This window comes from Mixophyes fleayi, chromosome 6, assembly GCF_038048845.1.
Source record: "Mixophyes fleayi isolate aMixFle1 chromosome 6, aMixFle1.hap1, whole genome shotgun sequence".
NCBI classification, from domain to species: Eukaryota; Metazoa; Chordata; class Amphibia; order Anura; family Limnodynastidae; genus Mixophyes; species Mixophyes fleayi.
Genome location: NC_134407.1, coordinates 211,948,937 through 211,973,884, shown reverse-complemented (window position 1 = coordinate 211,973,884; position 24,948 = coordinate 211,948,937). Strand labels below are relative to the sequence as shown.

The 24,948-nt window shown below is 39.9% G+C and overlaps 2 protein-coding genes across 2 annotated transcripts in view; both read left to right on the top strand.

Moving 5' to 3' along the window:
• The window catches only part of LOC142159894 (uncharacterized), a 43,088-nt gene that overhangs the window by 2,352 nt on the left and 15,788 nt on the right, over positions 1-24,948 (top strand). Inside the window, exons 2-5 of the mRNA XM_075214750.1 lie at positions 2,337-2,500; positions 2,738-2,929; positions 6,023-6,095; positions 6,239-7,626. Coding sequence (XP_075070851.1) covers positions 2,387-2,500; positions 2,738-2,929; positions 6,023-6,095; positions 6,239-7,626 — 1,767 coding nt within the window. The 5' untranslated portion in view covers positions 2,337-2,386. The remainder of the gene's footprint in view (positions 1-2,336; positions 2,501-2,737; positions 2,930-6,022; positions 6,096-6,238; positions 7,627-24,948) is intronic.
• LOC142159929 (polyribonucleotide 5'-hydroxyl-kinase Clp1-like) lies at positions 15,116-21,453 on the top strand. Its single transcript, XM_075214813.1, has 3 exons — positions 15,116-15,210; positions 18,208-18,867; positions 19,448-21,453. Exons 2-3 carry the CDS (start codon positions 18,217-18,219, stop codon positions 20,120-20,122), a joined length of 1,326 nt encoding a protein of 441 aa, XP_075070914.1. The 5' UTR covers positions 15,116-15,210; positions 18,208-18,216; the 3' UTR covers positions 20,123-21,453.

Below are 24,948 nucleotides of genomic sequence, written 5' to 3'. Positions count from 1 at the left end.
AAAATGCAGAAGTCTAAGTTACACATGTTTATCAGTGAATGGACACTGGACCTGTGTCATCAGTTGAGTCATTAGAAGGGGACAGCAGAGGCTCATATAGATGACATTACAGAGACCCATGAGCTGCTTTTAACATAACCCGGGTAGAATAATCTGGGAACACCTTTCATAACTCAGCATTTTTAACTCCAACACAGGAATAATCGCATGACCAGGGTTCACCCATTCACACCGACACACTACCTGGATTATTCCTGGGTCCATGCCTCAGTGTGAAAGGGATATTAGAGATGTCTGCACTTTAGATCCACTCTGTGCCTTTTCTCCCACATAACCATCTCTCAAATATAACAAAATATTGGTGAAGGCAATGAGAAATTGCAGGTTAATACAGAGAAGGACAGGGTTGTTTTGAAGATCTTCTGGAATACCAACCCAGTTCCGCCCCTGGAATCCCTGCAGCCTCCTTAGTAGCTGTAGCTGCGCCACAACTTCTGTGAACATGGGGAACAAGTGTCCTGGCCTTGTATCCAGCAGCAAGCATGATGCCAAAACAGTATTCTCTTGCACAAAGTTATCCCTAGCTTCTCGACAACCACAAGTGTGCCCTTTCAGCAAACACCTTCTCCAGAAGTAGAAAGAGGTTCAGTTAAGATAAATTATGAAGGACAGTCATGGTTGCCAGTAGCGAACTGTTTTAAGATTTCTACAGTGGCTGCTTTAATATTGGTGGTAGACAATGCTTCTGCCTTACAGTAGCCGCACACTCTCCCCACCAATAACTCTCATTTTTATTGCACTAACTTATGCATCAATTGTTACCCATACCTCTTAGAGTGTAAGCTCATTAGGGAAGAATCATCTTCACTGTCTGTATTATGAATCACATACTACGTAATATGTCAGCACTTTATAAATAAAGGATAATTATTATAATAATAATAATAATAATAATATTAAAGGGGTAGGAATGAAGGGGATGATATTATCATAATCCATTGCTATACCTTCTATACTATCTCATTGATTCCCAAACCTTCTATATTATCATACCATTAATTTCTATACATTTCACATTATCAACCCATTCATCCCTACCCATTCTGTGTCATTGTCCCCTTCATTCCTACACCTTCTGTATCCTCGTCCCATTCATTCCTACACCTACTGTATCATCGGCCCATTCATACCTACACCTTCTGTAACCTCGTCCCATTCATTCCTACACCTTCTGTAACCTCGTCCCATTCATCCCTACACCTTCTGTATCATCGTCCCATTCATTCCTACACCTTCTGTAACCTCGTCCCATTCATCCCTACACCTTCTGTATCATCGTCCCATTCATTCCTACACCTTCTGTAACCTCGTCCCATTCATCCCTACACCTTCTGTATCATCGTCCCATTCATTCCTACACCTTCTGTATCATCGTCCCATTCATTCCTACACCTTCTGTATCATTGTCCCATTCATTCCTACACCTTCTGTATCATTGTCCCATTCATTCCTACACCTTCTGTATCATTGTCCCACTCATTCCTACACCTTCTGTATCATCGTCCCACTCATTCCTACACCTTCTGTATCATCGTCCCATTCATTCCTACATCTTCTGTATCATCGTCCCACTCATTCCTACACCTTCTGTATCATCGTCCCACTCATTCCTACACCTTCTGTATCATTGTCCCACTCATTCCTACACCTTCTGTATCATTGTCCCATTCATTCCTACACCTTCTGTATCATTGTCCCATTCATTCCTACACCTTCTGTATCATTGTCCCATTCATTCCTACACCTTCTGTATCATTGTCCCATTCATTCCTACACCTTCTGTATCATTGTCCCATTCATTCCTACACCTTCTGTATCATTGTCCCATTCATTCCTACACCTTCTGTTTCATCGTCCCATTCAGTCACCTTCTAGGTGTGTAGACAAATTGATTTGTTTGCTTCAGCCCTCTCACTATAGTAACTTTTTTGAGGCTTTGTTTTCCTTTGAATGGATATAAAACAAAGTTATAGAAACTTTAAATGTAATTTTACCCTTTCTCGGGTAATGGAGGGAGGAGTCATCCAGCGGGTTGGCACCCTGACACTTGAAATTCCAGCTATAAAAAACTGTATTTCTATGAGACAGACTTGCTATAACTCATATTATATAGATTTCATAATTGTATCACTTATGTGGGGCACAGTATTTGTGTTTTTGTATGAATAAAATATTTGTAATTTATTTGCTTAAATTATATTTACATTTGTGTTTTGTTTCTCTGCTATTATTTTTATATGTTTTTTTATTGATTTAAGGTTTTTTTTTTTTTTAAGGTTTTCCTGTGACTGCTTAACAAGAAACTGAAATTAACCTGAAGAGGAACATGTCCTTTATTAATCATTTAGTGGACTCATCGAGGATGGACAAAGACAAAAGTCACATGACTGAGATGATATTAAATATCACCCTGGAGATCATCTACCTGCTGAATGGAGAGGTGAGGGATTCTGGGAGTGTCACAGCAACATTAACTGTATGTCTGTAAATATAATAGAAGACGTTTTATACATTATTTAATTGTGAATCATTTGTAGGAAATAATGTTTACACAGTAGTCCAATTTAGTGATATGATTATTTCATTAGGGGTTAATCGCATGGAGCAGTCACATGAATGATAATTATTTGACTATTTCTGAATAGTGATATGTATACGTTTCTGTCTCAATACACAGGACTATACAGTTGTGAAGAAGACATCTAGAGAACATGTCACACCCAACAGCCATCCCCGTGTGTCAGCAGAATTGGGAAGGACCCATAGCCCCATCATGGAACCTCCACCTCACTCACTGATACATGAGAAAAACAATGACCAGAAGATCCTAGAACTCACCAACAAGATCATTCATCTGTTGACTGGAGAGGTGACTGCTGGGAATGGGAAATTATAAAGGACACCACTGCTGTTTAAAACCTATACCAGCTATCATTAGAACCAAACTGGTAGCCAAGCTAATATCTCAGTAATGTTACCACTCATTTCTCCGTTTGATAAGCACTTGAGTATTGACGGATAACCTTTTTATTTCCTGCAGTATTACAGTTACTCAAGAATATGGGCAAGCAAACTGGGATCAAATCAAATGGGCAGCGGGGTAAAAACTACAGAAAACAGAAAAGTAGTGGTCAGGCCAAGCATCCGGGTTCAGTGGTGAAAACTCAGCAAGGTTCACAAGGGATAATCGGACAATAAACAGCCCAAATTATACACCTAGTTACACAAAATAAACAGACACAAAAAGGATAGTGTAACTAAACTGTTATGTGGTACATGTGTTCAAAAAGATAATCATCTGTACACAGGGATGCACTTCTGTATGCGTAATTATAGATCTGTGTGCAATAATACATAGCTACGCAAGAAGGACAGTGCTCAGAATGTTGGTAGCACAGTGGCTCAGTGGTTAGCGGTGCTGCCTTTGAACACCTGACTCAGAACCCAGGGTTCAGGTTTCAGATGGAATTTCCTGTGTAACTGCTGAAAGGACAAGGAACATGTATTTCAGAATCTTGGTTCTTAGAATGTTTATCCCTTATACCCATTCAAATTTACCAGGTGCTTTAGTTTTAATAAAAATCTAAGATGCAGTACAGTAAAGTTCGTACGGAGGAAATCCATGAATAAGATCCTGAACATAGGGACAGGATTTCTGGAAAGAAAACTAATCCCTGGTTCCTTGAATGAGGAAAGAGAGTGTCGCCAAACATAACGCATATAGAGATATAATACCCCAACCAAGAAAAGTCTCAGAGAAATGGACTCTTTTATTGAGGTGTAAAAAGGATAGAGGAGGGTGTTAAGCCGGTTAAGGTATACTTACTGTGTAAATGGGGTCAGCTGTTTCCTGTGACTCTATTAATAAGACACATGATTTACATTGACCGCTTTTATTAACTGTAGTTCAACACATGGCATTTATTTGTGACAGTGCATTTGCACTTGGTTGTTGGTTGCAGTACGCAAGTGCTTAGAGATAGAATAGTGTCACATTGTTCAAACATGGTGTGGTAAAGGTTCTGCCACAAGTGAGGAAGGGGTTAACTTCCAAAAGATGGATGTGATGGTTCTGTCCTTTCCTCACACTGGGTGGGCCTATGCCCTCCCTTTATAAAGCCCAGCTGCCTCATTAGTGGTGTGTACTGCTGCTTGTCAGGCTAAGTGCTGCTAATATTGTAAGACCATCTTTGCTGTGACCTGTTGTTGCTGTGTTTCTGCACGTGAACTAATAAAGACTTGGTTAGAACACAGCTGTCTCCAGAATTCTGACCAAACCTTTACCCTTCACAAGTTCACACTGTAGTTGCACAATACTTTGCACAATATCACTTAGCACACATAGTTGCTCATAAAATTACAACATTTTTCATAGCCCCCCCCCCCTAAAGGATGTGACCATATTTGATGCTACTTTGCTGGGAATATATTGGATTTCTAAGTTGGGTGTATATGTTACAGGGTGGAATGAAGTTGGGTATTCAATTTGTAAATTCATGTATATTTACTGTATTTGTTTTACTTGTTTGTTCCAGGATTAGATGTAATTTGTATAATCTGTCTATCATTAGCTGTGCCTATGAATAAGGACATGGAGCCATGTGGTTTCTGGCTTCAAAATGACAACAGCCAAAATGTGTTGCTTGGTTCCCTAATCTGACCAGTGTCACCGGGGATGCAGCTTTTCCTGCCTTTTGTAATACATTGTAATGGGCCTTATGTGGTAGCACAGTATTTGTGGAAGTTACAACTATGATATGTTATCAAATACAGCACATTGTGACATAGGAAAGTTGCACAGAAACATGGGTCTGTAGACTTGTCAATTTTGATAATAGCATCTGCATATCAATTGGTGAGCTCTAGATCTGAAATCTATGTATTGCTTAGGAAGAACCTTCACACCTGCTTTCATATCCTTTAAAGCTAAGCTAGCCCAGGTTACACCATCAACAGTCATAAAATGAGTAGCCTCTTGAAGAGCATTGTGAGTGTATAAAGGTGGGTCATATTTTGGTAAAGTCCTTGGATCCAATAATGTAACATCTGTGTCATCAGAAGACTTCTTGTTATGGATATACCCTAGTGCTGCTCCACTTAGAACCGCAATTTTTTCAAATGAGATAAGCCTCTGGGCCATCAGGTATTTTGTCTGCAAACCAGTGAGCGTATTTCATTCTCTCAGGATAGGGAAGGCTATGGGCACATCTGGTTCAAATACTCCAGGTTGGTGTCAAATGATCAGTGAGGCACAACAGCATCAGGCAGACAGAGCAGCAGTTATGTGTGGGTCAGCGATCGCAGCCGTAGTTTAGCAAAAGAATTAGGTTCAGAGTAGGTATAAAATCTTCAACATTTATTTATGTAGCGCCAGCAAATTTAGCAGCACTTTGTAATTGGGAACAAACACAGTAATAAAACAATACTGGGTAATTCAGACAGAGAGGTAAGAGGGCCCTGCTCGTAAGCTTACAATCTATGGGGTAATGGGAGTATTATACAAGAGGTTAAGTGTTACATATTGGTGCAGCCAGCTTGCAAAGGTAAAAGTGCTTATTGGGCTATATGATCAGTTCCATAGCAATGTTGCTCAGAGGGTTGTTGTCTTGTGTGAATTGTGTAAAGGGTTGTAATAGGGTAACGTAGGGAGGTTAAGATGCTGGTTGAGGAATTTTATAAGCTTGCCTGAAGAGGTGGGATTTTAGCGAGCGCTTGAAGATTTGAGAACTACATTTAAAGCAACAAGTACTACAGTCGTCCATAGGTTTGTATTTGGTACAAACCTATGTGTGATTGTATCATCACGTGCATCGCCAGTAGTCGCACACATGTCCAGAGACTGGAGCAGTGAAAGCGCTCAGAATGTTACTATATGCATATTATTCCATCTGTATGTGTGTGTGTGTGTGTGTATCAGGTTCCTATAAGGTCTGACAATGTCATTTTCTATTTCATTATACAGGTGTGGAAATATTTGGGGCACATAACTCTGTACGAATATATGATGGAGAGTTACCAATCCATCAGATTACGTGGTAAGTTTATAAAAGTATCTAGAGACGATACATCAAATTTGTAAATCACAATTAAATTAAAGAACTATATATATATGACAACATCATATGACCGCTATATGCCAGGATCGAACGTCTAACCACAATGCATTTCTTTCCAACAGTTTCACCTAACGATGGTGCCGTTGAATATCCATCTGCTCACAGTAAGGAGGAATCTGGCATTATCCCACAGACTGACATTCATACACCCACAGATCACACACAATATATATCTACTCTCATTAAGGGGAAATCGGTAACATGTGAAGAAGGAAATCTTAATGACACAGATAATTATAAACACACAGGTCATACACAATATACATCCACTAATATTATGGAAAAATCAGCCTTGGATGAAAAAAGAAATCTCAGCGACACTGACATTTATACACCCACAGGTTATATACAATATACATCTCATATTAAGGAGGAATGCGTTTTACGTGAAGAAGAAAATCTCACAGAAACCGACCTTCTTACATCCAAAGATCACACACAATATACATCTACCCACATTAAGGAGGAAGCTATCTCATGTGAAGAAGGAAATCTCACTGACAGATATAAATCTGCAGATCATACACAATATTCATCTACTCATATTAAGGAGGAATCTGTCTCCTGTGAAGAAGGAAATCTCACAGACACTGACATATATACAGCAGAGCAACCACAATATATAACTCCTAACATTATGGATGAAGCAGTATCGTTTGAACCTTTTGGACTAAAATGGACGTGTTCTGAATGTGGGGAGAATTTCTCTGATAAATCTGAGCTGGATTTTCATCGCAAAATTCACACAGGAGATTCATTGTATTCATGTCCTGTGTGTGATGCTAGTTTTACTACTAAATCAGATATATTTAAACATCAGGCAGTTCACTCTGAATCATTCTCCTTAGATGAGAATTGTTTTGACAGTAGCTTGAGTCGAGTTAGATGTCAGAAAGTTCACAGAAGAGAAAATACATTTGCTTGTTCTGAGCATGAGGAATTTTCTACTTGGGAATCAGAACTTGTTTATCATCGGCATGTTCAGATGGGAGAGAAACCGTATTCTTGCTCTGAGTGTGGAAAACATTTTAATAGTAAGTCCGAACTTGTTATACATCATAGAATTCACACAGGAGAAAAACCATATTCTTGCTCAGAATGTGAGAAATGTTTTAGGAGTAGCTCACATCTCATTACACATCAGAGAATTCACACAGGTGAGAAGCCATATTTTTGCTCGGAATGTTCAAAATGTTTTACCTGTAACTCGCATCTTGTTACACATCAGAGAATTCATACAGGAGAGAAACCCTATTCCTGCTCTGAATGTGGGAAATGTTTTATCAGTAATTCAAATCTTGTGAGACACCAGAGAAGTCATACTGGAGAGAAACCATATTCTTGCTTGGAGTGTGGAAAATGTTATAGTGGTAAGTCAGATCTGGTTAGACACCAAAGCAGACACACTGGAGAGAAACCATTCTCTTGCTCTGAGTGTGGAAAGTGCTTTGTAATCAAATCTGATCTACGTGCACATGTAAAAACCCACAGACAGCAATCTTATATTCATTAATGCAAACATAGTGGAAGTAGTTGTCCAGTGAAATAATGTGTGTAAGGCTGTTGCATTTGTGGCAGAAACTTGAAATAAATAAATCTATGGTTAACAAATCGCATAACTCCAACACATCAAAAAATCTGTTAGAACTATAAGACGGCACAAGTCAAAATAATAGTATACAGGTCATCTCCTTAAATCATGAGAGTTAAAGCATGGTGTTAAGCAGCTCAATGCAATATACAGAAGTGATGGGGAACCTGATAGAATTCTAGGGCTGCACTCGTGGCCCTCTAACCTTCAAAAGGGCCGTGCATTACCTTTATTCGTAATCATCAACATTCCTTTATATAGTGGCAGCAAATTCCGTATCACATTACATTTGAAAACAAACAGTAATAAAACAATACTGGGTAATACAGACAGAGAGAGAGGTAAGAGGGCCCTGCTCACAAGCTTACATTCTATAGGAACAAATAAAAATAATATATTTAATGAAAGAAATAGACACAAATATGTAATATGCGTCCCCACTCCCCCGTTAATAAAGACACAATACATTTTTAATGGAACACATAATTCTTTACTACAGTGTTCAAAAATATATGGAAGTTGGTGCATCTCTGGCATACTTGTAGAGTGTTTGTCTGCTCTTGTCTTGCTCAGTGTACATATCATAGTTCTGCTGCTATGGACCAGTCCCAGTTCTTGTACCGGATATCAATTCCCATCCTAAAAAAATGTGTTAGTGAAGTACAAGAAAGGTCAGAAAATAAATGTGTTGCATACAGATTTACACACGTACATACGTATACCTCCTCTCTCTACCATTTGCTTGTCTCGTTGCACACAAAAAATATTTTTTTCTAAAAGGCAAAGAAAAAAGAATTCACTGCCCTCAGACCTACACATGATACAAAATGCCCACACCTGCCCTCAAATCCAGAATGTACTCCAAAACTCCTTACTCCCCTTTACAAATGCTCTCCCCCACTAATTAGCAACTAATGACTGCTAATTAATTAATGGGCACTAATAAACCATTAATTACCACTACACCATAAAGTTCACTTAGCTTATCAGTCAGGAATATTCCTGTCCGCCCGGGGAGGAAAGAAGGTCAATCATGATGCTGCTCTGTAATCTTCTGATCTGCCCAGTCTACACTGTCAATTCTTCCTGCAGTCACATAATAGACTGAGCTGAGGCTTCCTCCAATCAACTGTTCACTCAACACAGCTACACCTGCAGATACGGAAGAGAGGTTGCCCACCACTGATATACAGGTCAATACCTCTTTACTGACAATCCTGGGATGGGAGAGCTCACTGCTGTGTCCTGGGGGACTGAACACGCCCCTTTGCTAAATGACACCATTTTTGACATATCACAGAAGAGGGTGGGGCCAGGACGACGCAATTCACTGTGAATTGCATCACTAAGTCCTGCCCCCACCCACTTCACTTAGGAAGTTGGCAAGATGCGGAAGGCTGCCTTGATCTCCCGGGAGTCCAGTAGAACTCCAGAAATTCAGGAGTCTCCTGGACATTCCGGGAGAGTAACTATGGGTTAATATCAATTTGAAATAGCAAATGCTTTCCAGTAAAAAACATGCTGATGTGCGCCTTGAACTATTAAGACGATATCCAGATTGTCAAGTCACAATAGATCCTAAAATACAGTGTACATGAATCAAATCATACAACAGTGTATCCTCACACATGACAATCCAGACACAATCTGTTGCACAGTGTATAATAAAGTATCACTGCAGTGTAAAGTGGAGCAGTTACAATGTCAATGTTTATGAAATAAATACTTCATGCCTAAACCTATGTCTAACATATAAAATTCCCAGTCCTAATCACAAATAAATAAAGATCATTTAGCAGGTTCCTTTAATAATTAAATTGGTGATGCCATGGTAAATAAATAGATATGTGCTACCAGATTATCATATCACTAAATGGACCCGTTTCCTCAATTTAACAATGTAGATGGTGAAGCTATGCCGTGTTGCAGGTGGTGCCTTTTACAACTTTATATGTGGTTTTCTCACATTAAATTTATTGTAAAAATTATTTTTGCAGTGTTTCTACCTGTGATATTTGCTGTAACACTTGCCGTGTTCGTGTCTAAATTATCGCCTCTCAGTCTCTTTGGACTTTCAATGGGATTGACTCAAATTCTTTATTTATCAGTATATAGTTATTTGATTGTTTTTAGGGTTTTTTTTGTTGCCCTATTTTCTGAGTGCATAATAAAAATTATGTCTAAAAAGTGTATGATATCGATGTGTTGTCTCCTCTAAAGCGGAGAGGCCGCGACTCAGTCCAAATGCGCATGCGGTTAAAGTGGAGAAAGTCCTTACTCGTAGCGGTATAAACGGGACGATAAGGAAATGTATATTTAGGCGTGTAACCAACGCGTTTCACCAAACAGGCTTCTTCAGGGATAACAATAATGATTATAGTTATCCCTGAAGAAGCCTATCATTCACCCTACTGGACACAGCTAAGCTTTGGAAAAAGGACACAGACATCATCCCTAACATATTTGTTTTACCACGGACTTGTACTTCCGGACTGAGCACATCCGCTCCACTGGATTACTTTTGGATGCCGAGGGAGACGCATTGTTGTATATCGGATCCACTCCTCCTAAGGATATACAGAGACTTTATCCCTATGGACTTTGAACATATATCAGTGTATTGACCGGGTTCACAGGTGGTTAAATGTCTGTTTGGCTGTGTCTCAGTTTATCATTGTGGTTGATCCATGGTTTTACTTGTCATCCTTATGTATTATGAGGACTATTGTCTATGTATATATGATTAGACACATAGCAAGGTACCTGCTAATTTTTCTGGATTATGTTTAAGGAATAAATACTGATTGTATTGAATTGCCATTCCTCTGAAACTATTTGTATTGAGACCACTCGTCACCTTATCCAAGGGTCCATATGTTTAGCTATTTGCTCGCTGTTGTATTTGTATTTATATCTTGAAGTAAGCAGCGCCTACAACACCTTCACCCAATTGTTTGCGCCATAGGGGACCACCCTCCCCACTTATTCAGTTACCATCTAGGGTTGGGACTACCCTTCTGCTCTGTCCCCCAGGCAGCATTACTGATCTATATATTAAAAGGGAGCGCGGTAGCCCACCCCCCCATACTTTTGGGATATAGTTGAAAATATAATTTTGTGTTTTGCAAAAGGGCTTGAGATGTAATTGTTGGTATATATAGAATGCATAGAAATTATCATATCTGTCTTCTTATCCAAGGGCAACAAGTACATCTGCTTGGACAATAAATTTAATGATGGAGCTCCCCTTTCTAGAAGCAAGAGGTTGGCTTATGGACCTACAGCGCATGTATCCACTTCAAGGAAATGCAGGTTACAGAAATAGACTTGAGTCAGTTAAAGACCATGGTAGCAGCAGATTACAAATCCTTAGTGTTACTAAACTTCCACAAACTAAGTCTTGCAATTATAGCCATGGAGCCAGACATATGATGAAAAACATTGAACTGTTTATTGCAGAGAAAACAACCATCTAGGCGATGCAATGAACACAGACTGGGTCAGAGTATAAACAGATTTTTAGTTATAGCAGATTCGCAGGAGTAATGCAATTCTCAGGTTACCTTCAGGGGAGATACAGGTGATTGATTAATGCTGTATTTTGAAGCAAAAACTGGAGTATGGATAGCCACAGAAACAAAGAAAAAGCAGGCTGTGATGCAAGGTACAAACATAAACAGTCTCAGAAACATTAATGACCAGCAAGGAAAGCTGGAAGAGGCAGGCATATATATGACACTCAGTTGTGGATGATTAACTAGCTCTGCTAGTTAACCCCTGGTAGTAGAAAAGACAGAACAGTGGCACCTCTGGTGTTTTTCAGGTACTGGATAATCATTAGAGAATATCCCCCGCACAAGAAAAAAAAATTCTCTTTTTCTCTTATAATATTTTACTATTTTGCTCCCCACTTATAGAATTCCCAACTACGCCACTCAGGCTCTCACAGCCTTCAAATCTTTAGATATTCTCTGAAAACCCATCTCTTTTTTACAGCTTACCTCATCCCTGATAATACTATTCACACTAATACACCCTCACAACTGTCACAATCTACACTCTAAGCCACATTTGCTACTCTTGTGCCCTCTTTCACTTAGAATGTAAGCTGCCAAATGAGCAGGTTCCTCCACACCCTTTGTTTTAATGTGTGCATTTATTTTGTCTACATTGTACTGTAGGTTCCTGTTTTATGTATGTCCTGTTTCCCCTACAGTACGGCGCTGTGAAGCACTGTGGCGCCTTACAAATTTACAATATTAGTAATAATACCTCTCGGCCACCAGGCACATCTATGTATTTTGTGGCCTTAAACATTACTGAACCGAGCCCTGCTCTTTCAGTATTTATTTCTCTAAATCCACCAATTCCTCTATCAGACTGCAACAATGCTTAGTCATGGCCCTTTGATCTTCCCTCTCTCTACCAATTCTCTTGGGAAAACTAATACGTTTCTCTGGGATACAGTATCACCTCTATGCAGCAGACACCACAATTTAGCTATCTTTTCCAGCTCGTTCACCATCTATGTTTGCCTGCATCACTAAATGATTTTCTTCCATGTCATCTTAGATGACCTTTTGCCACCTCAAACTCATTATTTCACCTGAGCTAATTATCTTTCCACCAGCCAACAGAAGCTACTTACCTAACATCTCTATTCTGTTGACATTATAATAAACCTCTCAAGCTTGCTACCTAGATGTCATGCTTGCCTCAGAACTGTCCACCACGTAAAATCTGTATGCAAAATCTGTAACATGAAAAAAACATCCACAATATGCAGATATCTCACGCAAGACACTACAAACACTTTACGTCATTCTCTAATTATCTCCCGCATTGACTATTGCAATTCCCTAAAAAGTTTTTGAAAAAATTCTAGAAGTTACACTAATTTTCCATGCTAAATGGTGTTCTACTGCTGCTCTATTGTGCTAGTCCTTATATTGCTTTCCAGTACTTTACAGAATCCAATATAAAATACTTCTACTAACATACAAAGACATTAACAAAACTGCACCTAAGTGCACCTCCTAAATTTAATCTCAAAATATCTCCCAACTCAATCCCTCCACTCTGCCAAAGATCTGTGCCTCTCATCCTCGCTGATAATTTGCTCTTAGTCCAGGTTACGGGACTTTATTTTTTTTGTGTCAAGTTTCGGGCAAGTGGTTTCAGCACAGTCCTTAGAGGGATTAAATCCAGGTTCTCTTATGGAGAGAAACTTTCAATCTACATCTTCAGCTATGGGTTTTCAAAAACCTATGACCTGTTGTTATGTGGTGAATTAGATAGTGATCTGAAATATTCAGAATTTTTTAAAATCCAGCCATCTAAACTATAAACTCTTGATAATGGTCTCTTGTTGACATTGTGATGTCATCCATGTCCATGTTATAGTTTAATCTACTGCATCATTCCTTCAGGGAGGGGGTGGAGGGTTTCTCCAGCATAAGGGTAGAACTGCCATAGCAGTATGCCTCAGATGTCTCAATAAAGATTTGTTATGTTGTAAAGTTGGCATGGTGGATAGATTTAGAAGCCAGAACTCTGGGCCGTTGGAGACTCTGCTTCCTAGTACCCATTCCGCAGTCTTTATAACATTTGGCCAATAAGGTGTCATCAAGGGACTGGTGGAGTTGGGAGCCTAGGACCGAACTGCATCTACAATAATCACTGGAGAACCATGGAACATTTTAAATGACTCAGACAGTGGTACCTGCAGGCTAAAACTTTAGCATTTCCAAAATTGAAATGCTGTAAGCGCTACTGTGAATAGCCTAAAAGGTTGTGATCCATTGATTTTCACTTAATTAGGTCCTTAGGTCCGTTTCCCAAGCTCTAGCAAACGTGGGTAAGCCAAGGAAGAGATTTTCGAACAGCAGCTTATAGTGTTGAAGTAGCATATTTTGGATGGTCCTCCAAGACATGTAGTATTTCAAAGATAGTTAGAGCCCTATATTAGGTCAAACCCCTCTGCAAGAGGAAATGCCTACTTTGAAGATAAGTGAGGTAGTCAGACAGAGTAAGATTCTTCTTCTGCTCTGACAAGGTAGTTATCCCCTGGAAATAATCAGTTGACCAATTCTCAGTACCCTCAATGTTCTACCCAGCACCTATTTCCTGGGTGCTCCTCCTGGCTGTCTTTACCTGCTACCCGGCTCTTGGAGGTCAACAGAGTCCTATTAAAATAGAATAAACCATTGTTTCTTCTATTATAACAGGCACTATGTGAGCACTGCAGCCAGCAGTGTGTGTTAGACCACTGACAACCAGTCTGACTAGTCCTGACAGGTGTGGGCAATAAACTCCAACATTTTTCAATATTATTGCAAAGTATTACACTGCCCCCACCTGGCTGCTTCTTAATGCCATCCGGCTGGTAAAAATTTCTGGGGGGAACACTGTCCCTGATTGGGACCAAGCATGGAAGGATGCCTGGCATCACCCCTAAAGACACCAGAGCGAGCTTGCTGGACCCTGGTGCAGGTAGGAATTACGGGTCTGGTGCGTGACACTGCCGGCCTGTGCACACGTGAAGACACACCGTCGCACGTGAGACTGGACTAGCTAGCTATGTACATATATTACAGCATGACTGATGACCTCGTAACTCAAATGAGTCAGCACAAGGTTTGTATTACAAGTAAATTTTTTAATTTCTACATTTTTATTTACTTGATGATTCATGTGTTTAAGTTTCATAGATATATTTTAGTATTAAAATAATTTAGTGCCTCGTTATCAATCCCTACCAACGTAATAAAGCATTTATTTTAGTAATAGTTTTTTTTTTGGGCATTGCTCTATTTATTCACCCAATGTTGACAAGTGATTGTCCCCTATATCTCTGCATGGAGACCTTATTATCAACCCTTCCTCAACCACTGATGCCACCAAAACAAATCCATTCACTCATCATCTCTGGTCTTGACAAATACAACTTTCTCAAGCGATAGCACCGCGTGGTGTGAGTTGTAGTTGAGTACAATTTAGGTTTACACTTCAGTTACTCTGGTGGACTACAAGAAAATGGCCGCCGCTCTGCTCTTTTCGTAGTACTTTATTTATTGTACCTAACTTTAATGTTTACCAGTTAGAGGTCGCCGTAGTCCTTGTGTACGGAAGTGACAAGTTGGAACTGTCAAGAGATGGAAAGAAAAAGGCTGTCACATAGCCATTGCGTTCCTGTAGAATATCTGCACCACGAGAAAATGGCGACCTCCCACAGTAAGGACATGGGCTTTGGTATTCTGTAATCGCCGTTTATCTTGGTAACCTGTAACTTTCTGTAGTCTGCTGTGACGTCACGGCTCTGGTTACGGGACACTCAGAAGCGCGCCACTCAATGTGTTCACTCGCTCACGATCCTTCATGATACCGGAAGTGACATCAGTTAATCACTTCTGGTCAGTTCCTATAAGGGAGGAAGAGCTATAGGTGAGTGCTGGTAGTGTGCTGTGAATGTGGAGAGGGGGATGGGGAGATGGCAGCAGTCACATTTCTCTATACAGCCATCTAGCTAGCTCGCCTTCTCCTTGCCTCAGTTCCAGTGGTGTCAGTTTGTCTCTCAGAAGGAGATGGATTGATCATTGATGAGTTACCCTCCATTCTGGGGTCATGCTCAGTCATCAGAGGGGTATTACCCCTATCCTACTGCTACATGTCTCTCAATGTAAAAAGCCAAATCGTGGCATAAGCCATGCCATCATTGCCCATGCCATGCCCACTGCAACCCAGACATTGTCCAGTTCCAACCAAACCCTGCCCACATTATCACCAAGGCCTTGACAATTTCTGGGTCTAGTAATTGACACAGTCCCACCAAAATAGGGATTTATTTTGGAGGTATGGGACCTAGGATGGTGTCAGGCAGTCTGCCAATCTAAAACATGCCATGACATTTAGGGGGCAACGTCAGTTTCGCGCAAGGTGCCGCAATGTGTCTCAAGATCAGTCCACACGCCATATCGCCTCAATGGTTTTACTCAACTCTCTGCTCATTTTCTCTTGCGTCCCATAGAGATGTGAGGAGATAATGAGCAGGGATTTGTTACCGTATTGAGATGTCCAGCGACACCTCACAGTTAATTGAATCTGCCCAGCAATTAATCATTCATATCATATTCTCCCTTCCATTTTCTTTTACTGTCCTGAATAAATTGCAGAAGCTCTGTCATCTGGTGCTTCTGTCGCACAGTCTGTGGGTGACACCTGTATTCTCTCCCGTTTCTGAACTGTCCTCTTCTGTGTACTTCTGTCCAATCTGCTTGTTCCTAGTGACCCCTCCCCTCACAGGTTAAAGCAGCATCACCGGTTACTCCTTCAGTTTTCACTAACTTGATCCAAACTGCTTACTGAGACAGTGTTTCACGGGGGTTCCCCCATTTTTGTAGCAACGGAAAAGATCCACATTAAACATTCTAAAATGGACGTTGATGTTGGTGTGAGCAGATGGACCAATAAGAAGCCGCAAAAGTTGTTATTATTACACAAAATATATTTTCATAGATATATGGCTCAGGAGATTAAATACATAAGCTTTGATCATGACCGAGTCTGATCCATACCTGAATTTTTCTATTTTTTCTAAGTTTGTATACATCAGTTACCATGCCAACAAATCATACACACAGACGTAACGACTGTAAAATGTATCCTCAAGATCATGTGACAAGTGGGACCAATCAAATAGGTTCCAACACTATCGATTCTCAACCCTGTGAAGAGCTGACATACGTCACCACAGGGTTGTGTCTAAACCCCTTATATAGCCAATCAAGACCTACCATCGGGTTGCCTTGTAAAAGCTCATAGCGAAACGCGCGTCGGTGTTAGCTGAGCTCACTGTTACTGTCTAAAAATATTATACGAATGAGCAGATTTATTTAGAGGGATATGCCACTGCTTAGTAGGAGACTTGGATACCACTCAATGTAGGCAGTCTATCTAAATTAAGAGAGCATGTATTACCAGCAGCTGCGTGAGTGGGATCCTATATGTGGTATGGTCATTGCCTCACACAGAGGCTGCTCATGTATATAGAACACACACTAAGGGGCATACTCATTAAGCCTATTTCAGGGATATTAGTAGCTGAAATTATGTTTCTTATAGCAATGTTACTCAATAAGACTATTCAAACAAGTAACCCTCTATCTCTCTAGAACCCTGCAAATATAAACAGGGTTTCTTTAGGAGGTGGTCTCTTCTATATAGATTGTTGGACACACAGTGTATAATATAAGTGATTTCAATAAAAAAATATTGACGCACAGAGTGATAACTTTATCAGTAGAGGAATACAACAGTATCTTACAGATTGAAATAGAGACTTCTATACGCAGCTCACTAATATTGACTATAAGAGTAAAACAGTGAGACAGCAGGGTAGATTAACTACCTTTTAACAGATTTTTTATTTTGGTCAATTTATCATTCATTTTCTCTTGTTTAAATATTTCACTATATGATGTTTTTTAATGTAAACATTATTAAATATATACTTTTAATAGTAAGTGATTATCACATTCAGATAAAAAGAGTGCCCTTCTAACACAATTTCTTTTTCTCCTTTGTACAATTAAGTATTACTGTGTAGGTGCACCTCCCCATATTTATAAGTCGTGATTATATCTATTTACATATAGGGGTTAACACTTGGTGCAGTTAAGAAATCTCTTTCACCACCTGGAGCTGGTCAGCAATAGTGTAAACTGAAGTTATAACCGGCAGGGAGGCAAAGTAATCTCTGCCTTATGTAGTACTATTGCCCAATCAGAAACAGGGCTGTTCCCTGCACTAATTAGCCCCCACAGGTTAATCAGTTAATCTAACTGCCTGCAGTGTGACAGCTCGCTGGGCGTGGTGGCAGTGGAGAGAGGGAGCGTCCCGGTTGCCCTGTCTACGGCCGGGACGCTCAGTCTGGAAGTGACGTCCCGACTGCCAGGGTAACAGCTGGGATGCAGGAGAGCGGTAGGCCGTGACAATGTCTTTGGACTGTATTAGTACATTGTCTAGGATCCTGTATGATCTTGCATCAGCTGTAGAAAAAGCCAGCAAATTGTTACATCCTTATAGTGAATTAGTTAAGTGTGGGAAAAGAGTAACAAACTAAAATAATATGCAACCTAATAATAAACGTTTAAAGTAAATAGCATAGTATTCTGATAGTATTCTGAGGTAGTCTCTAGGACAATAATATGGGAATAGAATCAGGCATATAAGAAATTATTGAGAACCATAGAAACAGTGATACAATCTATTTGAAGATTATAAATGAGGGGGTAGGTGAGGTGAACCCATTTCTGGCATTGCCTTGTATGTGTTGAGTATGTATGAGTAAGTTCAATAATGTATACCCCATGTGTAAGTATGACTAGTAGTGTTCACTGCAATTCTGTCCACATTTACTAAATGTTTTTCTTTTTATTTCAGTTTACTATCATGTCTGCAGACGAGTCCCTTCCAGGTGGAGCTTCTGAGGCTGGGGGCTCCTGGCCGAGTTCCTCCTCCACTGCTCCCTCCGCTAAGTTTGAGCTGGAGAAGGAGACGGAGCTCCGGTTGGAGGTAGAGGGCTCGGCCACTGTGCAAGTGGAGCTGATCTCCGGGATGGCAGAGATGTTTGGGACAGAGCTGACGAGGAACAAGAAGTATATGTTTCCACCAGGGAGCAAGGGCGCTATTTTCACATGGCATGGGTGCACCGTGCATCTATGGGGGAGCCCTGATGTGGCATACGTGTCCAAGGACACCCCCATGTTGCTTTATCTCAACACCCATGTCGGACTGGAGCAGATGCGGGTGCAAGCAGAGCGTGAAGGGGAGCGGGGACCTCGGGTGCTAATAGCGGGTCCCTCAGATGTGGGAAAATCCACACTCTGTCGACTGCTTTTAAACTACGCTGTGCGGAGAGGCCGGCGCCCCACCCTAGTGGAGCTGGATGTGGGTCAGGGCTCCGTGTCGGTGCCTGGCACAGTCGGGGCTCTTTGTGTAGAGCGGCCAGCAGATGTAGAGGAAGGATTCTCGGCTCAGGCCCCACTTGTCTATCACTTTGGATCTACGACTCCAGGAACGAACATCAAGCTATACAACAAGGTAACACGATATATGTTAAAATGGCTTAATTGTTAATAGCATCATATTATTACTAAGTTATTATTACAAAAAACACATCACTGCAGAATTTCTTAGACTTGTGGACAGAGAACAACAGTCAATACTTGAGGTGGTACAGGGGCAGAAGTCACATTTATGGAATGGGTTAAATGCCACTTTGTAAAAACTGCAGCACAGGGTGATACATATATTTTGCCTACTGCTTTTCAGACCTCCATATTCAGCCACATTGAATTATTTTGGATATATTATAAACCAGGGTAATAACACAGTTATTAACAATAGGGCTTATGTAATAAAATTTTGCAGTCAGTACAGATGTGCTACTGCCAATAGCAACCAATTGATATTTGTTTTTTCAAGTCTTAACTGGAAGCAATCTGATCATAGCTTAGCCGCTGTTTTCACCAGGCTATAATGCCTTTTTATTCGATGTAAAGGATGATATAGAGAACTTATTTTATAAATCAAAATTGAAATGAAAACGTGTAAAAATATAATTTATTTTCCTGCCTACTGGAGCTGTGTATAATTTCTCACTCTCTATTTTGTTCCCCAGCTAACTTCCCGTCTGGCTAACGTCTTCAACTTGCGATGTGACTCTAATCGCCGGGCATCAGTCAGTGGCTGTCTTATAAATAGTTGTGGTTGGGTGAAAGGATCCGGATATCAGGCACTAATACATGCGGCCTCTGCTTTTGAAGTGGACGTTGTGATAGTTTTGGACCAGGAACGTCTGTATAATGATCTGCGTCGTGACCTGCCCCACTTTGTCCATACGCTGCTACTTCCCAAATCTGGTGGGGCTTCTGAGCGTCCTAAAGAGTGTCGGAGGGAATCCAGAGATCAGCGGGTGCGGGAGTACTTCTATGGCCCCCGGGGATCACTCTATCCCCATGCCTTTGAGGTGAAGTTCTCTGAGGTAAAAGTCTACAAGGTCGGGGCCCCATCAATTCCTGACTCCTGCCTTCCTCTGGGCATGTCACAAGAGGACAACCAGCTGAAGTTGGTGCCGGTGTCACCGGGCAGAGACATGGTACATCATCTGCTAAGTGTGGTGCCCATTGATGGTGGAGAAGAAGAAGCAGTGGATGAAAAAAATGTTGCTGGGTTCATTGTCACCACGGGAGTGGACACTGAAAGAGAAACACTGACTGTGCTGTCCCCGGCACCTAGACCATTGCCCAAATGTGTCCTGCTTATCATGGACATAAGATTTATGGACCTGAAATGAGCTATAGGACAACTCTTGAACAAGAAGGTTTGGGATGTGTTTTGGGTGGAAAATGCAAATAGTATTGATAGTTTAATATCAATAAGTTTGTTTTATTTATTAAAGTTTTATTTAATGTTTTTGCTTACATACTTTTACCTCTTTTTTGTCCCTACCTCGTTCCTACATCCTGGTTCTACAGGTACAATTTTATAATATGTTTTTCTCCATAATTAACACGTCCTGATTTAGCATGCACTTTATGTTCCTGACTGTTGGTATCATGTTCTGGACTGCAGTACAAAGATCACTGGACCATTGTGTGGTAGAGAATATAGATTGTAAGTTTCACTGATGTGAATGATTAAATATCTTCTGTAATATGTGGGTGCTGTATAAATAAACAAAGGTTTGCTATTGTATGGTGATCGATATTAGCCAGTGGAACTGTGATTTCATATATTTGCATAATACCAACTGAACATAAATGTGACATACACATGTACACATTTGGATCATTTATATATGTAAGCGTAGGGTAACACAGATACTAACGAACATATAGTGGTATATTTACTAAACTGCGGGTTTGAAAAAGTGGAGATGTTGCCTATAGCAACCAATCAGATTCTAGCTATAATTTTGTAGAATGTACTAAATAAAGGATAACTAGAATCTGATTGGTTGCTATTAGCAACATCTCCACTTTTTCAAACCCGCAGTTTAGTAAACAAACCCCTTAGAGTTGTATGTAGCACCCTACTATCCTTTTCTTATGTGGCATGCACTTTTTCTTAGTGTAGTGATTATTCCCTACATCAGTAGACAAACATCATGGTGTGCCTTGAATACCCATAAGATATTGATTTTTCATAGAGCTGCAAGGTCTACATTTTCTATTGCTTTATTCATAGACAGTGGTGGATAAAATGTAGAATTCAGGAACCAGTCCAAGAAATCTAGGAGCCAGCAGGATCTATTAAGAATCCATGGAAGAAGTACATCTATTGACCTCAATTGACACGAGTCCCAAAAATTAGATACTGGCAGGTTTTTTTTAGGCTTCTGGGAGTTGTTTATCCGTTTAACTAGAAGGTTTGAAGTCCTACAATCGACTGGAGAGAATAGTGTTCTTTTACGTAAAGAATAGGAGTAGCCATTGAGCAAGATCTAATTGTAAACTTTTTCCTGAAGTGAAAATAGGCCGTGGTCGCATAGGATAGAGACCTAGTTGTACATCGTTGCATAGCTAACAGCCCCAAAGCACTATTTTGTTTTGCTGCCTGCTTGTATGTTGTTCTTTATCAATCTATGTGATGTTGTCCTCTATCAATAAAAGTTTTGTTCTAGTTTTCCTCTCTGATGCCAATTTCTGCCATCTTCCAAGTTGAATCTCATATCATCCTCCTAGGCCAATAAAGGGTTTATATTCTGAGCTATCACCTATTGATTCTCTGTTGAATTATCTAATAAATAAATAACTATGGAATGGTCTAATTGGAGCACCTTCCAACATTTTTGGTGGCTTGTGCTGTTTATGAACTTGAGACTGCTGCTGTTACCTTCAAAATGCTGTTATGTATTATGTATTTCACAAAAGTATACACCCAAAATAAAATATTAACATAATGTGATAAGTAAGAAAAGCCCTATAGGTCCTTTATGTCCAGCCAGTGTGTATAATTCTTATTTGATCGACTACTGTTTAAATTTTTACGTTTTTATTACTTTATGGTATTTTACCTTTCAGTCTCGTCATTTTATGATTCAGGCATTCTCTTATTGATATTATATTTTATTTACTCTCAACTTCTGTCACAAAGGGATATTTAGTATATAACTTATTGATGAATATCTATTATTTTTATTCTACTGTTACTGAATGAAATGTATTTCACGTAGTACACCACAGATTGTAGCTGATAAATGGGTCTTAGTATTAGGCTCCCTACTTGTCTCCAAACATGCCTTCGTAGGGCTCTGTTTTCCACTACTTATGTCATCGTATTAGACCATGCATAGTGCTATAAAGGTTTCGTTTGCGATTAAGCATCAATTCTATTTTGTTCAACTATAGATTGCATAGCAGTTTCCCTTTTTTTAGGGTATATCAGTTAAGAGCAGAACACTTTAAATATATTTTGTGTTTTATTAAACAATTGAATCAGGCAGTGTAGCAGTTCCCTTTAATGGCGTTCAGTAATTAGCATTTGGCTAATAACCAATAGGTTCTGTGGTTTATTCAATTACAGTTCAGACGTAGACATCCATTCTATTCTATTCTATACACTGTGTAGCAGTTTCCTATGTGTGTTTCTAGGGCATAATAATTCTGAGCAAAACAATTTCGGTTCATTTGTATTTTATAAAACACTTGTATCAAGCAGTGTAGCAGTTCCCTGCATATACAGTATATTGTGTGTTTTTCTTATCTAGGACAAATATAAGGACACAATAGCTCGGAGCTTATTCCTTGCTGTAAGATAGCAGTTATTGCTTTGTGTGCTTAGTACAGTTTTAGTAGTAAAGCCTTAAGCTGGGTAAAAACTACAGGAAAATTCATCGTTAATGATTTTACCAACGGCTGATAGTCCCGATTAGCAGCCAATTCATGTGTACACACTATACACGTTTTTTTTTTACAAGATTTACCTTCAGATCTGTGCTCTTCATCTGTCTTAACCATCGGCTGAATAGATCATGACTCTGTAAACTCTATGGAGATCTATGGACACTGCTGGTCGTGAGTGCATACACACTGCAGAATTGGCACGCCATTGTTCCATTGTTTCTAGAGATTTTTAGTTCAGTTATAAAATCAATTCAAACTATACGATATGCTTTGGAACGATAAAACATGATCGTTGGAGTGTACACACTAATGTGATATTGGACCTAATGGTCGTTTATCGTGTGATTTGCACGATAATCGGGCGAAAAACCTGTAGTATGTACCCAATCTATTATCTAAAAAGCGTTTGCATTCATTCATAGGTTTGATATCATTTTCGATAAACATTTTAGACTGCAGATAAGATAGACAGCCTTTGCTGCTATATAGAGTCACTTTAATCACGCTGTGTACTTAGTGTTATTTTATTAAGGAAGGCTTGACTGCCATCTAAGAAACACTATAATTAATTCATATATAAAGTAGGTCCACCCGACCTACTTTCCTTCTATTGTAAGGAGCATGCCCAATGGAGAGTTCCTCCATCTCAATTGTAACTGCTGAGATGAATTCCAATTTAAAAAGCAAACAATTATCTAATAGACTTAGAAAAAGATGTTATAGTATTAATTAAGAAATCTTTAGAAGAAATGTTAAGAATTTGCCAAAATTCTCACATCTATCTGAAAAAATGCCCAAAAGGAAGAATGACAATAGATACATTGGAAACTTTTGCCATGAATGGGAATCCATCAGATGAGGTCTACTAAAGTATTGGCTTATGCCTGGATCTTAAACAGACACTAGAACCATAAACTCTATTAGTTGCCAATGATTTGGTACACAGGGATTTCAGGGATGCCTCTAAATCTGGTTTCTTCACCAGCATTCATTTCTATTCGTTGTGGTAAAAAAAGATGCACCACAAATGGAATATCTGATAACAGGATTTATTTTAAGATGTGTCCAGTAGAAAGGTGTGGAGACACTTACAAATATAGGAAGGAATAACCAGGGCCCCTTTCTGGTATCTTACTAAGGTTCAATTCACCATTTTGACAGATATCTCCCAAAATAAATAGCGAGTTTATTGACTATAACAGTATATATCACTCAATGGTTACACGCTAGCATCAATTTAACAGTACATGGAATGTAATAATGTAATAAAATATACATAAGGGGTAACAATACATTTATATTCAGGGGTAGCTGACAGGGTTTGTTTTTTCCCACTTCACGGGCTTGGCAGAGGACTGATCTATCGTCAGCCCACTTTTGATGAATTCACCAAAGGGTACAAACCTATAATTTAAGGAGCAGGCTGCAGCTGTCCTTCTTAATACGTGGATCCGTGGAGTCCGACAGAGTCGTAGCCTCCAGTCGGTATTCCCCTCAGAGCACTCACCCGCACCGTTGTGCTTGGAGACTGTCATTTTTAAACTGTGCCTACATCCCACAGACCTGAAAAAGGGTCAGGGGGATAAGGCACCCTTTTCTCAGTAGTGGATTGGGGCATCCTGATCTCAGGGGAATTACTAGAAGTTAGGGGATGGGGGGCACTACTGCCTGTCCTGTAAAGCCTAACAAAACAACAGGATGTACAGTTGGCGTACAAAAGAGAATATTCCCAGTAAATATCTTTAAGTGACGATTGTGCATTTAACCCCTTGGTGGATTTTCTACCCCAGAGTGAGTGCAGAACTTTCCGTACTTTTGGTTCCAGGACCCCAGCCACTAGTGCACACAATCTAGGCTTTGAGTGGCCGATCCGGGTACCCGGATGTTTTATTACTATACATTTTCTCAGACAGTTTTACGTGATTCAGCTCCTTGACACTGAACATTTAGTAACAATAACACATTATTTTAAAAGGCCCACATGGTGAAAGTTAAGAACATGAACAGCAAGTTAAACTGATGAAAGGACACTAGCGGTTTACTCCTCATTGGTCAGTGTTGGGTTCTCTCTTCTCATCAGAGGTGCACTACCAAAAACTAAAGAACCTCCACCTCCCTCTTCAAAGCCAGTACTGTACCAGGTTCGCTTCTCAATAAGAAAAAAAAATCTGAATTTCGGTCCTGATGAGGTAGTCCAAATTTGAAGGGGATTTTAGCATTAGACAGGGCCGCCTGTTCAAACTACTATTTCTCAACTTCATGTCGTCCAAGTTTA